General features: G+C 42.2%; 1 protein-coding gene and 1 pseudogene across 1 annotated transcript in view; one reads left to right on the top strand and one right to left on the bottom strand.

Annotated features, from left to right (window-relative positions):
• Positions 1–13,487, bottom strand: part of LOC107290500 — a 177,079-nt pseudogene that overhangs the window by 123,851 nt on the left and 39,741 nt on the right.
• Positions 1–13,487, top strand: part of LOC107290506 — a 154,755-nt gene that overhangs the window by 17,652 nt on the left and 123,616 nt on the right. Inside the window, 1 exon segment of the mRNA XM_029284759.1 lies at positions 4,272–5,496. Within this exon segment, the coding sequence (XP_029140592.1) occupies positions 4,272–5,496 (1,225 nt within the window).

A 13,487-nucleotide genomic window follows, 5' to 3' on the forward strand; every position in this document is an offset into this window, starting at 1 on the left:
CTCTTCCTATGTTATTAATTATGTTTTTTAAAATTCTGTTTTTCCTCAAAGGGAAGACTCCAGTGGAGTTGTCTGCTCTGTATGGTGCAGCTGAAACAGTGGTCGAATCTCCAACTCAAGTAAGAGGAGCAAATTCACTAATAGAATAGAATAAAAGAGTTGGAAGGACCTTGTAGGTCATCTAGTCCAACCCCCCGCCAGAGCAGGAGACCCTTCACCAATTTTGACAGATGGCAGTCCAGTCTCTTCTTGAAAGCCTCCAGTGATGAATCTCCCACATCCTCTGAAGGAAAACTGTTCTTTGGTTGATTGTTCTCACTGTCAGAAAATTTCTCCTTATTTCTAGGTTGAATCTCTCCTTGGTCAGTTTCCATCCGTTATTCCTTCTCTGGCCTTCAGTTGCTTTGGAGAATAGGTTGACCCCCTTCTCTCTGTGACAGCCCCTCAAATATTGGAAGACTGCTGTCATATCACCCCTGGTCCTTCTCTTCACTAGACTAGCCATGCCCAGTTCCTGTAACCGTTCTTCATATGTTTGAGCCTCTAGTCTCCTAATCATCTTTGTTGCTCTTCTCTGCACTTTTTCTAGAGTGTCAGCATCTTTTTTATACTATGGTGATCAAAACTGGATGCAGTATTCTAGGTGTGGTCTTACTAAAGCCTTACTTATTTGATTCAAATTCTCCCTTTCCTTCAGGAAGTCACAATGGTACACAGTGCACCCTCTCCTTCCATTCTCTAGAAAGAGTGCAGAGAAGAGCAACAAAGATGATTAGAGTTTTGGAGGCTATACTGTACAATGGATGGTTGTGGAAACTAAATATGTCTAATCTAGCAAGAAGAGGATTGGGGTGACATGACAGCAGTTTCCCAATACTTGAGGGCAGTCACAGCGAAGAGGGGATCAAGCCATTCTCCAAAGCAACTGAGAGCAGGACAAAAAGTAACAAATGGAAGATTATCAAGGAGGGAAGCAACCTAGAACTAAGAAGGAACCTCCTGACAGTGAGAATAATTAATCAATGGAACACCTTGCCTCCAAAAGCTGTGGATGCTCCATCACTGGAGGTTTTAAAGAAAAAATTAGACAAAAATTTGTCCAGAATGGTATAGGGCCTCCTGCTTGAGCAGAGAGTTGGAATAGAGGACCTCCAAGGTCCATTCCATCTCTGATACTCTATGATTCTATCATTCTTTCTTCTTCTGGCTTGGATATTTTTGTATTCCTGAGCAACATGGTATGGGAAATAGAAGATTCAAGTTGCTCTCAGTCAGCTTAACCCTCCCTGAAATCTATTGTTCCGATACAATGGTTTGTAAATTCCACCTTGAGATTTATATTAAGAAATCTTTTTGTTAAATTCTGTACTAGATACTTTTCCTACTATTAGTTACACACACTCTCGAGTCCTTCAAGAGATAGGAATATCACAAGGGCAGCAAGTGCTAAACTGCACCTATTTGTTTTATAATTCTTTGACTTGGAATTGTGCAAGATTGTTCAAAAATACATAAATACTCAAATAGCGCAATATCATTTTTAAAAAGCCTTCTTCAACCTGTTGAAAGATTAAAAGATAAGGCAGAAGATTAAAATCCAATGAAGGTGGCCAAATAGGAAAATCTCTAAGTAAATGTTGTCATGCATGTAATCAAAGAACTTTTGGCTTACAAAATAATTTCTAATCTTCTGATTTGTGTCTGGATTTGAAGGCCAAATCATGCTGCTTTGTAAAAAATTCCTTCAATACCATGAATTTTTCTCTGCTTTCTCATCCTCAGTTCAGCCAATGACTCAGATAGAGATGGATGGATGGATGGATGGATGGATGGATGGATGGATAGATAGATGATAGATAGATGATAGATAGATAGATAGATAGATAGATAGATAGATAGATAGATAGATAGATAGATAGATAAGAGAAATGATAGATAGATAGATAGATAGATAGATAGATAGATAGAGAGAGAGAGAGAGAGAGAGAGAGAGAGAGAGAGAGAGAGAGAGAGAGAGAGAGATATGGTAGATCCATAAGGAAACTAAGATTACTTTCACTGAATGGCACATCAATCATTGATTAAGCTTGCCTGAACTATTTCTTCACTCAAAGGTTTTTGATCTACTTTTATCACCTAAACCAGATATGTCAAACTCGCAACATCACGTGACGTCGCGCGACGTATAGGAGCTTTTTCGCCATTGCCAGCAATGGGGTGGGCGCGGCTCCGGTATGATGAAACCAGCCCGTGGGCCGGCAGTTTGACACCCCTGACCTAAACCTCAGAATCCTACCAAGCACAGCCATTCAACTTAGTGCATATCTTTGCTTTGGGAATTTGTACGTAATGGGATAGAGCTTATAAATCCTCCTTGACCCTGTTCGGTTCTTTGTTTTACTTGTTCAGGAGGGTCTGGTGTCCTTCGAGGAGGTGGCTGTGTATTTCTCCAAGGAGGAGTGGTCTCAGCTGGATTCTGACCAAAAAGCGCTCCATTGGGAAGTCATGTTGGAAAATTATAGGAATGTGACCTCTCTGGGTAAGCAAGTTTGCTACTCGCCCGTCAGAGAGTTTAGTAATTAAATGCCATCCGCTGTTTCTTATTAAAAGGTCTCCAAAGAGATGTCATCTCTTGGGAAGAAGCAGGAAGAGATCTAGCCCTTGTCTATTCCAAGGAAGTATCTATCTTGTCTCTGTCTGTCTGTCTGTCTGTCTGTCTATCTATCAATGTTAACAGCGATGTTAGTGCCCGTGTGACACTCATGACGACGCAAAGGCCCACATGACGCTTGCGGTTATGTTAGCACTCACATGACGCTCATGGCCACACTAGCACCCACAAAATGCTCATGGTGACACTAGCATGAGTGGGAGGGAGAGTTCGCACACACACGCACTGGCTAGCCAATCATGCGGCCTGCGGCCCACAAGATGGGGACCCCTGGTCAAAGTAATCTTAATAAAGGAGAATATTTGTAGCTCATGGTTGAAATGAGGGATACTTGGTGCTTTCTGAGCTTGGTTGTTTTCTTGCAGACGTTTCAATACCCAAACTGGGTAACATCATCAGTGTCAGTAAATATTGGGAACAAACCCTACTCCTTACTAATACTGATGATGTTATCTAGTTGGAGTAATGAATCGTCTGCAAGAAAACAAGCAAGCTCAGAGAGCAGAACTCCTCAGGTTTTTCATTCTGCAGCATGGAGGACAAGAGAGAATTCAACGTCAGATCTTAGATCAACCTGATTGTAAGGAGCTGCCTCCGCTAAGCCATCCAAGAGAGCAGAACTCTTGAAACAGGCATTGTCTCAAAAGGAATTTTTATTAGGGGCTACTGATAGCAGGGAAAACAAGGTGAGATCTAAGGAAAATCCACGGAAAGCAATATAATAAAAGCATCACTCAATCCTTCTCCCTCCAGAGTCCCAGTGTTCATTTGAATTCCAGTCAATCCACAGGTGGAATAGTATTTTGATAACTGGGTTCTTTGGCACGTTCTTTCAAGTTCTTTCAAGGTCTCTCTCGCTTTCATTTCCTTCTGACTCCAAGCACAACTGTCTCTCAGATAAGGGTGATACATTCCATTCCCTGGGGGGAAGGGAACAATAGCCGGACAGTGCAAAGTATCCCCAAGACATCCCCCCCTCCCAACAGAATGGCAGGCCACAAAGAAAAGTTACAGAGTCAGGAATAGGCATAAGGAAACAATAATATTCTTTGGGGATCTGATACCGATACCAGGCATCGCCCCATGTTTTGAACATACCCTGATAGACACAGGCAGAAGAATCACAACAAGAGCTAAAAGGAAGATGACTTGAGAGGGTGGGGACTTAATTTTGGTTAAAGTTCAAATAAGAGATGCAACAATGATCCTGTTTGCACCTCACTTTATGTCAACTTTTCTTTTCTTTTCTTTTTTTCTGCTCCAAGCAGGTGATGAATGGGAGATGATGGTCCAAGAAATGGCAGCACCATTGCCAAAAGGCAGAATGAAAGACGCAGAGACATTTTTTGGAAAGCAAAGTTCTGAGGAAAAACAATTAAAGGGGGAGCTAGAGAAATGCTCTACTTTACCATATGTAGTTGTCAGTGACTTCTCAGGCAAAGATGATCAGCCAGAAAAAGAGGGTTGCCCACAGCGTGGAAAAATACCCGCAGACGAATCAGGATTATACGACTGTTGCAGAAGCCACATGGTAGAGAAACAAAATGAATGTGGAAAATGTTTCCAAAGGAAGTTCTCGGTTACTTTGCCTCAGAGAATACAAGGAGAGAAACCATATAAATGCTTGGAGTGCGGAAAAAGCTTCAGAGACTCAAGTTATCTTACTTCCCATAAAAGGATTCACACAGGAGAAAAACCGTACGAATGTAAGGAATGTGGAAAGAGCTTCCGTTTTGCACAAAGCCTCACTTCCCATAATAGGATTCACACAGGCGAGAAACCATATGAATGTCCCAAGTGTGGAAAGACCTTCAGTCAAAAATATCAGTATACTGTACATAACCGAAACCACACTGGAGAGAAACCATATAAATGTATGGAATGTGGAAAACACTTCACTAATTCAAGTTCCCTCACTTCCCATAAAAGAATCCACACCGGAGAAAAACCATATAAATGCCTGGAGTGTGGAAAGAGCTTCAGAGCTTCAAGTTCTCTTACTGCTCACAAAATGATCCACACCGGGGAGAAACCCTACAAATGCAAGAACTGTACAAAAAGCTTCAGACAAAAACATCAATATATTGTACATAACAGAATCCACACTGGGGAGAAACCGTATAAATGCTTGGAGTGTGGAAGATGTTTCACTGTGTCAAGTTCCCTCACTTCCCATCAAAGGATCCATACTGGGAAAAATCGTAGATTTCTCTGGTGGATCCACACAGGAGAAAAACCATACGAATGCAAAGAATGCGGAAACAGCTTCCGTTTTCGACGAAACCTCATTTATCACAATAGGATTCACACTGGAGAGAAACCATATAAATGCCCAGAGTGTGGAAAGGGCTTCAGAGCTTCAAGTTCTCTTACTGCTCACAAAATGATCCACACCGGGGAGAAACCCTACAAATGCAAGAACTGTGCAAAAAGCTTCAGACGAAAATATCAATATATTGTACATAACAGAATCCACACTGGGGAGAAACCGTATAAATGCTCGGAGTGTGGAAGATGTTTCACTACGTCACGTTCCCTCACTTACCATAATAGGATTCACACAGGCGAGAAACCATATAAATGCCTGGAGTGTGGAAAGAGCTTCACAGTTTCAAGTTCTCTAACAATTCACAAAATGATCCACACTGGGGAGAAACCCTACAAATGCAAGAACTGTGCAAAAAGCTTCAGACAAAAACATCAATATATTGTACATAACAGAATCCACACTGGAGAGAAACCGTATAAATGTTCAGAGTGTGGAAGACATTTCACTGTGTCAAGTTCCCTCACTTCCCATCAAAGGATCCACACTGGGAAAAATCGTAGATTTGTCTGGTGGAAAGGGGTTTACTCAACATCAGTCCCTTTATGAGCACAGAAAAATTCACTTGTGGGAAATGCATAAAAAGCAGTAAAACCGTATAAACAAATTGTCAGAAATTTGGGACTCTTGAGCTATTTATTACTGTGGAGAAAGTAAATGTTAGAGAATGAAGGGAAGATAAGAAATCACGACGATTCTGAAGAGAGTGGAGAAAAATAACTGCAATTACGTTTTTTTGAGTAATGTCGAACATTTGTCCATACAGAGCCCGAATATAATTTTTCTTGGAAGACCCACTTTGGAACCCCTTTGCTTTTTGCATCTCTCCATTTATTGGCCACTAGAAACACCTAACATAGTTACATAACAATGACTCTAGCCCTTGACTTTGCTCCTTTTGCCGTTTAATTTACATCTCCATCGTTGAACATTAATTACAAGGGCTGTCAACACTTTCAGTTCTGCAATAATGGCGAATATCTGTAGCTTGGGTATAGGACGAGGGTGAAGGTTGGTTCTCTGAGCTTGTGGGTTGGTTTTTGAATATTTCGTTACCAGGCCAGGTAACATTTTCAGTGGAGTTTAGGGGATGTCAGAGTTAAGTGTTTATAACGGCTTCAGGTGTGGGTGTGTCAAGAGAGGGTCAGAGAAAAGCAACTAAGGTGATCAAAGACCTGGAGACTAAAATATATGAAGAACAGGTTCAGGACTTGAGTTTTGGTAGTCTAAAGAAAAGAACTAGGGGTGACATGATAACAGCATTCCAGTATTTGAGAGAATGCCACAAAGAAGAAGGGGTCAAATTATTGTCCAAAGCACCAGAGGGCAGGACAAGAAACAATGGTTGGAAACTGATCAAAGAGAGAAGCAACCTGGAATTAAGGAGAAACTTCCTAAGAGTGAGGACAATTAATCAATGGAACAGCTTGCCTTCAGAAATTGTGGGCACTCCATCACTGGAGGTTTATAAAAAGAGACTGGACAGTCACTTGTTTGAGATGGTATAGGTTCTCCTGCTTGACTAGAAGACCTCCAAGGTCCCCTCCAGATTCTATTCCATTCCGCTCTGCTCTGCTCTACTCTGCTCTACTCTGTTCTGTTCTTGTGATGGGTCTTGTGATGGGTTAGGTGTGAGTCATCAGTGAGAAGCTTGTGATGGGTCTTGTATGGGGAGCAATTCCATCAATGGGCCCATTGACCTAAAACCAGCCTATGAACTCTTCAGAATCCAAATCAACCAAACAGCTAACTAGAGGGAGCACCAACCCTCAACCAACCCATGTAAGCCCTCCAGAAATTCACCTCCCAATGTCCCTGACCTGATGTAACCTCCCCATCTCAAAACCCTCTCTTGACACACCATCTGAAGCCCTTATAAACACTTAACCTGGATCAGATTCCTTAGATTCTATTCTGTTCCGTTCCATTCCATTCTACTCTACTCTAGTCTTGTGATGGGTCTTATGATGGGTCAGGTGTGAGTCATCAGTGAGAGGCTTCTGATGGGTCTTGTGATGGGGAGCAATTCCATCAATAGGCACATTGACCTACAACCAGCCTATGAACTTCTCAGAATCCAAATCAACCACACAGCCAACCGGAGAGAGCACCGACCTTCAACCAACCCATGTAAGCCCCCCAGAAGTTCACCTCCCAATGACCCTGACCTGATGTAACCTCCCCATCTCAAAACCCATCACAAGACCCTCTCTTGACACACCCACACCTGAAGCCCTTATAAACAAGAACACTTTACACTGACATCCTCTAAACTCCGCTGAAGAAGTTACCTAGCCTGGTAACGAAATGTTCGGAAACCAACCCACAAGCTTGGAGAATGACCTTCACCCTCACTTTTAGTTCTTTTTTATTTAGTTTTCTGGCATCCTCAACTTTTTAAGTTTTAAGCCATGAATGGGTTATCTCAGCTTTGCTGTCATCGAGCAATTTCTTGAATAAAGGTCTCTTGGTTTTCGTTTTTTTAAGGACTAGTCTCCAGAATTGTTTTTATATAAAGTTTCAGGCTCGTAGCTTCATTCTTCCTTTTTAAAATGCACTTTTTACCCATGCAGCACAGGACAAGACAATATTTCAGAGTTACCAAGTCCAAGATCAAAGGTTTTCTTCCTTAGACCCCAAGGAATTTTCCCCACCTAATGTCAAAACCATGGTTGAATCGGGGGTTTGGGTTGAAGTCCAGCCCCAGGGGTCTTTAGGAATTCCATCCAAAGCAGAGGGGAGAAAGAAAGGATGGTTTTGTGGAAGGGGTAAATGGGCGTGCATGAACACCTGCAATGTTTGTAGCAATACTCGCGTGAGTGGAGCCGTGAACATTCACGACACTCACATGAGTGGGACCGCAAATGCTTGTGGGTGTGGGGCTGCAAACGCCTGTGATGCTCGTGTGAATGGGGCCACAAATGCCCATAATGTTCACATGAATCCAGCTGCAAATATCCATGACAACACTCACATGAGTGGGGCCGCGAACACCCACGATGCTTTAGGCAAGTCGTGAGGTTCAGGACCCCTACCTAAGGAGAACTAGATCTCATGGTCCCCCAGTTTATAATCTAGCACCCAAACCACTTATGATCATTATTTATTTATTTATTTATAAAATTGATAGGCTGCCCATCTTATCTCAAGGTAACTCTAGGTGGCTTATTATAACATGATTATTATAACAATCTCTTCCACAAGGGCCAATATGAACTAGAAAAAGAAATTAATCACAAAATTTCATCCAGTCAAATCAGCCAGCCAAACATTTGTCATTCCTTCATCCTAAATTTGGGGGGAGGGGGAGGGGGAGGGGGAGGAGGGTGACTTGTCCTTGATACTCTGCTTATCTGCTGAAATTTAAGTCTTGGCAGTCAATCAGAGCAAAAACTAAAAAAAAAAATGGACTGAACTCAAGAAATAAGATCCAGCAGGAAACACCAAATTAATCAGATGACCTGTATTCCCGGCTGAGTTTAGGTTTTCTTTGTTAAATAGGAAAAAAAAATCTTTCTACCAAGAGATTAGTATTTCAATTAGCAATAGCAATAGCATGTAGACTTATATACTGCTTCACAGTGCTTTACAGCCCTCTCTAAGCGATTTACAGACTCAGCCTATTGCCCCCAACAATCTGAGTCCTCATTTTACCAGCCTCAGAAGGATGGAAGGCTGAGACAACCTTAAGCCTGTCAGGATCGAACTGCTGGCAGTGGGCAGAGTTTGCCTGCAAAGCTGCATTCTAACCACTGTGCTATCACTTGGGAAAGAACCTATATTTTCCAAGTAGCTGGGGAAAAACTTCCACCCCTGACAAATACATATTCTTCCTTCCCAAAAAGAGAAATAGACCAGGGAGAAGCAGGAAAAGATTAATCAGCCGTTGAGAATTGAACTGCTGAACTGCTGGCAGCTGGCAGTCGGCAGAAGTTGCCTGCAGTACTGCATTCTAACCACTGCGCCCCCTAAACAAGCAGAAACTGCAACTCAGCCGTGTGCCTGACTGCAAAACACTCCATCTCCAAATGCCAGCTAAAAGTAATGTAAAGATCCAGTTGAGAGAGAGAGAGAGAGAGTTGTTCAAACAGAGGGGAAGGGATACGACATCATCTATCTCCAGTCTACAACACAGCCCATTCAACAGTTCCAAGAAGACTCCACATCCATTTGCATGGCTCAAGTGACCCTGATGACACAGATAATCCTCCAGATGAACCCATGATCCTCTAAAACAGGCATGTCAAACTCACGACATCACAGGACTTTTCCCCCATTGCCAGCAATGGGGTGGGTGTGGTTTCGGTGTGATGCATCCAGCCTGTGGGCCGGCAGTTTGACATGCCAGCTCTAAAAGAATGTAAACAACCAGTTGTCTGCAAGAAATATAAATCCTTCCATTCCCCACCATCTAGTCAGAGCTGAAGAAGCTTCTTGGATGAGAAGCGAAATGTCTTCAAAGACAAACTAGAAAGTCCTGAAAAAGCACCTTTGGGATTTCTGACAGAACAATTAATCAGTGGAACAGCTTGCCTCACATAGTTGTGTGTCAACGCTGCTAATATTGAATATTCTTGCTTTGACAATATATGCAGAACTGTCTGGTATTTTTAGAGTTAAATCAGGTGACAGGGAAAGGGGAGGGGAAAATAAGGAAAGCCCGGGAAAAAGAAACGGAAGTGAATCTTTGCCCTCCAAGTTAATTGGAAGATGTGAATCATGACCCCAAAATAGGGGAGGGGAAATGCCTGGAATGTTATGTGCAAAGGAAGGGAAATTCAGATCTTAGCATCCACCATGCTGTGCTGACACTCTGTAATACTATTAAAGGCTTTTTAGGTTAAAAAAAATGCCTGAAAGTTCTTTGAATTGTTTCGTCAATCAGACACATGACACGTGTGTGCTCCATCACAGGAGGTTTTAAAAAATAAACTGGACAACCATTTGACTGGCAAGGTATGAGGCTCCTGCCACGAGCAGGGGGTTGGACTGCAAGACCTCCAACATCTTTCCAGCTTGAAATACTGCATTCTAACCATTGTGCCACTATGGCTCTAAATAATAAATAAATTAAACAAACAAACAAACAAGCAAACAAACAAATGCTAAAGAAAGCTTAAATACTGGGATATTTGGCTACCATAGTTGTTATTTACTTACAGAGAAGTACCCCAGCATATAGAGCAGTATTCTTCATAACTGTAAGATAAAGTTCCCAGAATTCCTCATGGTGGCTGAGGAATTTGGGGAGTTGAAATCCACAAAATCTAGGGTTGCCATGACTGAAAAACATTCCTCTAGAGCAGGGATAGGCAACCTTGGCTCTTTTACGACTTGTGGACTTCAATACAAAGAATTCCGGAACAAGCCATGCTGACTCAGGAATTCTGGGTGTTGCCTACCCCTGCTCTAGAGGATTTGGATGCTTGTCAACTGGTTCATATTTATGATGGTTGCAGTGTTCCAGGTCCCCTTTTGCAACCTTCGGACAAACAATGGTGATGAGGAAGCCAGATTCACTTAACAACCCTATTAGTGACTTAACAACTGCAGCGATTCACTTAACAATGGTGGCAAGGAAGGTTGTAAAATGGGCCAAAACTCAATAACTGTCTAGCTTAGCAATGGAAATTTGGAGCTCAATTGTAGTCAAAAGCCGAGGAGTACCTGAATGGAGCTAAGTGTTTGTGCACTGATGATGTTACCTAGTTTGTTAAGAAAATATCTGCAAGAAAACCACCAAACTCAGAGAGAACCAGGGACCCCTCATTTCAGCCCTGAGCTACAAATATTCTCTAAGAAAAATGTACTTTGGCTTATTTTATATTTTATTTTATAAATAAAAAAATGGGATCAAAAATCATATGGACCTTTACCATCAGTAGGTACTGTATTTTTTCCCCATTTCATTTCATTTTTTCATTTTATTATATTTATACCCCGCCCTTCTCCCGTAGGACTCAGGGCGGCTTACAGCCAGTTAAAAACAGTTTAATACAATACAATACAAAGTTTTAAAAAATCATTAAAAATAAATATTTAAATCGGCCGCTTCTACTAAAATTTGGCTAAAACCAATTTAAAATACCCCTAGGCCAGTCNGAGATCCGGAATCACCCGGATCTCTGGGGGCAGCTCGTTCCAGAGGGTGGGTGCTCCGACAGAGAAGGCCCTTGCCCTGGGGGTCGCCAGCCGACACTGTCTGGCTGACGGCACCCTGATGAGGGCCTCTCTGTGGGAGCGTATCGGCCGGTGGGAGGCAATCTGTGGCAGAAGGCGGTCTCGGATATAACCAGGTCCATGCCAGTCTCTGTCTGGCCCTCCAGAAGATTTCCTGATTCCAATTGAAGTTGGTAGAATTTCTCTTAGATCTGCCATTCAGGTGACTAAAATTAGGCACAGGCAATAGATCTAATTCAAAGTCACTCAAGACTAGACATGTCAAACTCGCGACGTCACGTGACGTATCGGAGCTTTTTCGCCATTGCCGGCAATGGGGTGGGCGCGGCTCCGGTATGATGAAACCGGCCCGCGGGCCGGCAGTTTGACACCCCTGCTCAAGACACTTAGAAGGATTTCTCTGGAAGAAGCTAAGTATAAGGAAGAAATGAGAGCATTAAATAAGATTCTGCAGAGCACCAGGCATCGGAATGTAAATCAGCTTGAAGGATATCACCTGGATTCCTGCTTTACCCAAATATATCCACATACTTTGGCATAGAGGAGACCAGATTTGCCTCAAAGGACATGGGTCAAATGTGTGAGATTTCAGAAACATGTCCTTTTCCCTCTGGGACCTGCTTTTGAAGCCACAAGATGCTGAGACTCTAGAAAGAGTGCAGAGAAGAGCAACAAAGATGATCAGGGGACTGGAGGCTAAAACATACAAAAAACGGTTGCTGGAATTGGTTATGTCTATTTTATTGAAAAGAGGGACTAGAAGAGACATGATAGCAGTGTTCTAATATCTCAGGGGTTGCTACAAAGAAGAGGGAGTCAAGCTATTCTCCAAACCACCTGAGGTCAGGACAAGAAGCAATGGATGGAAACTCATCAAGGAGAGAAGCAACCTAGAACTAAGAAGAAATTTCCTGACAGTTAGAACAATTAACCAGTGGAATGACGCCTCCAGAAGTTGTGAATGCTGGAAGTTTTTAAGAAGAGATTGGACATCTATTTTTCTCAAATGCTATAGGGTTTCCTAGCTGAGTAGGAGGTTGGACTAAAGACCTCCAAGGTCCCTTCCAGATTCTATTCTATTCTATTCTATTCTTTGTCTGAAATGGTATAGGGTTTCCTGCCTGAGCAGGGGGTTGGACTAGATGACCTCCAAGATCCCTTCCAACTTTATTATTATTATTATTATTATTATTATTATTATTATTATTATTATTATTATTATTATTATTATTATTATTATTATTATTATTCTATTCTATTCTATTCTATTCTATTCTATAATATGTATTTATTTATTTGTATCCCTAATTTATTATTTTTACAAATAACTCAGGCGGCATATATACACAACACACCTCTCCCCCCTTTTCACACAACAACAACCCTATGAAGTGGATTGGACTGAAAGAGGGGGACTGGCCCAAAGTCACCCAACTGGTTTTTATCCCTAAGGTAGGATTTGAACCCATGGTCTCCTGCTTTCTAGCCTGGTGCCTTTCCCACTAGACCAAACTGGCATAATAGATGCGCTCTACATTGTAATTGCGAAAATCATGGTCTTTCTTTCCTCTAATCCTCAAGAGAGTTTCATCATCCCTGAATCCCTGAATGTGGCAAGCAACCTGCTGCAACATCTCAATAAATCTTGCCTGGAAAGCCAGATGCCAAATACATGATTCCTCAGGAGCCAATGTGTTCAGAGTGATGTGCAGCCACTTGGGGTGCAGAATTAACTCCCCACCATCCTGGGAATTTGTGGTTGGACTTTCTCTCTCTTTTGAAGGCAGAACAGAACAGAAGAAAAGAGTTGGAAGGGGCCTTTGAGGTCTTCTAGTCCAACTGCTCCCTGAAATGCTTCTGAGGGCTACCATAAGAGCTAAGCTGCTGCTCCTTCTCCTGCTTCTGCTTCTATTGCCCAGTGCAGCTGCTTGGAGAAAATGTCCCCTTGATTTCAGCAAGGATCAAAATGGGGTGTCCAATTTTTACCGCCCAGGAGACCTCTACATTGGTGGAATTGTGTCTCTGACATCAATCTGGAAGGCCATAGCAACCTTCCAGGAGCCTCTCTTTAACCAACCAGTTCTGTAAGTAGATCTCTGGGGTGGATTTTGTACTATTTTGCATGGAACCTGTTGTCAGATGCACCCCAATTTTCCCTCCACCATGAACAATGCTCAAGGAAAATCCTTCATTTATTTTTGTCTGCAAAGAAAAGGCTGAAATTGTATCAATCAATCAATTAATTAATCAATCAATCAATCAGAATAGAGCTGGAATGGACCTTGGAGTTTTCCTAGTCTAGCCCCCTGT

The sequence above is a fragment of the Protobothrops mucrosquamatus genome, unplaced genomic scaffold (genome assembly GCF_001527695.2).
Source record: "Protobothrops mucrosquamatus isolate PMUCROS unplaced genomic scaffold, P.Mucros_1.0 scaffold910, whole genome shotgun sequence".
Lineage (NCBI taxonomy): Eukaryota > Metazoa > Chordata > Lepidosauria > Squamata > Viperidae > Protobothrops > Protobothrops mucrosquamatus.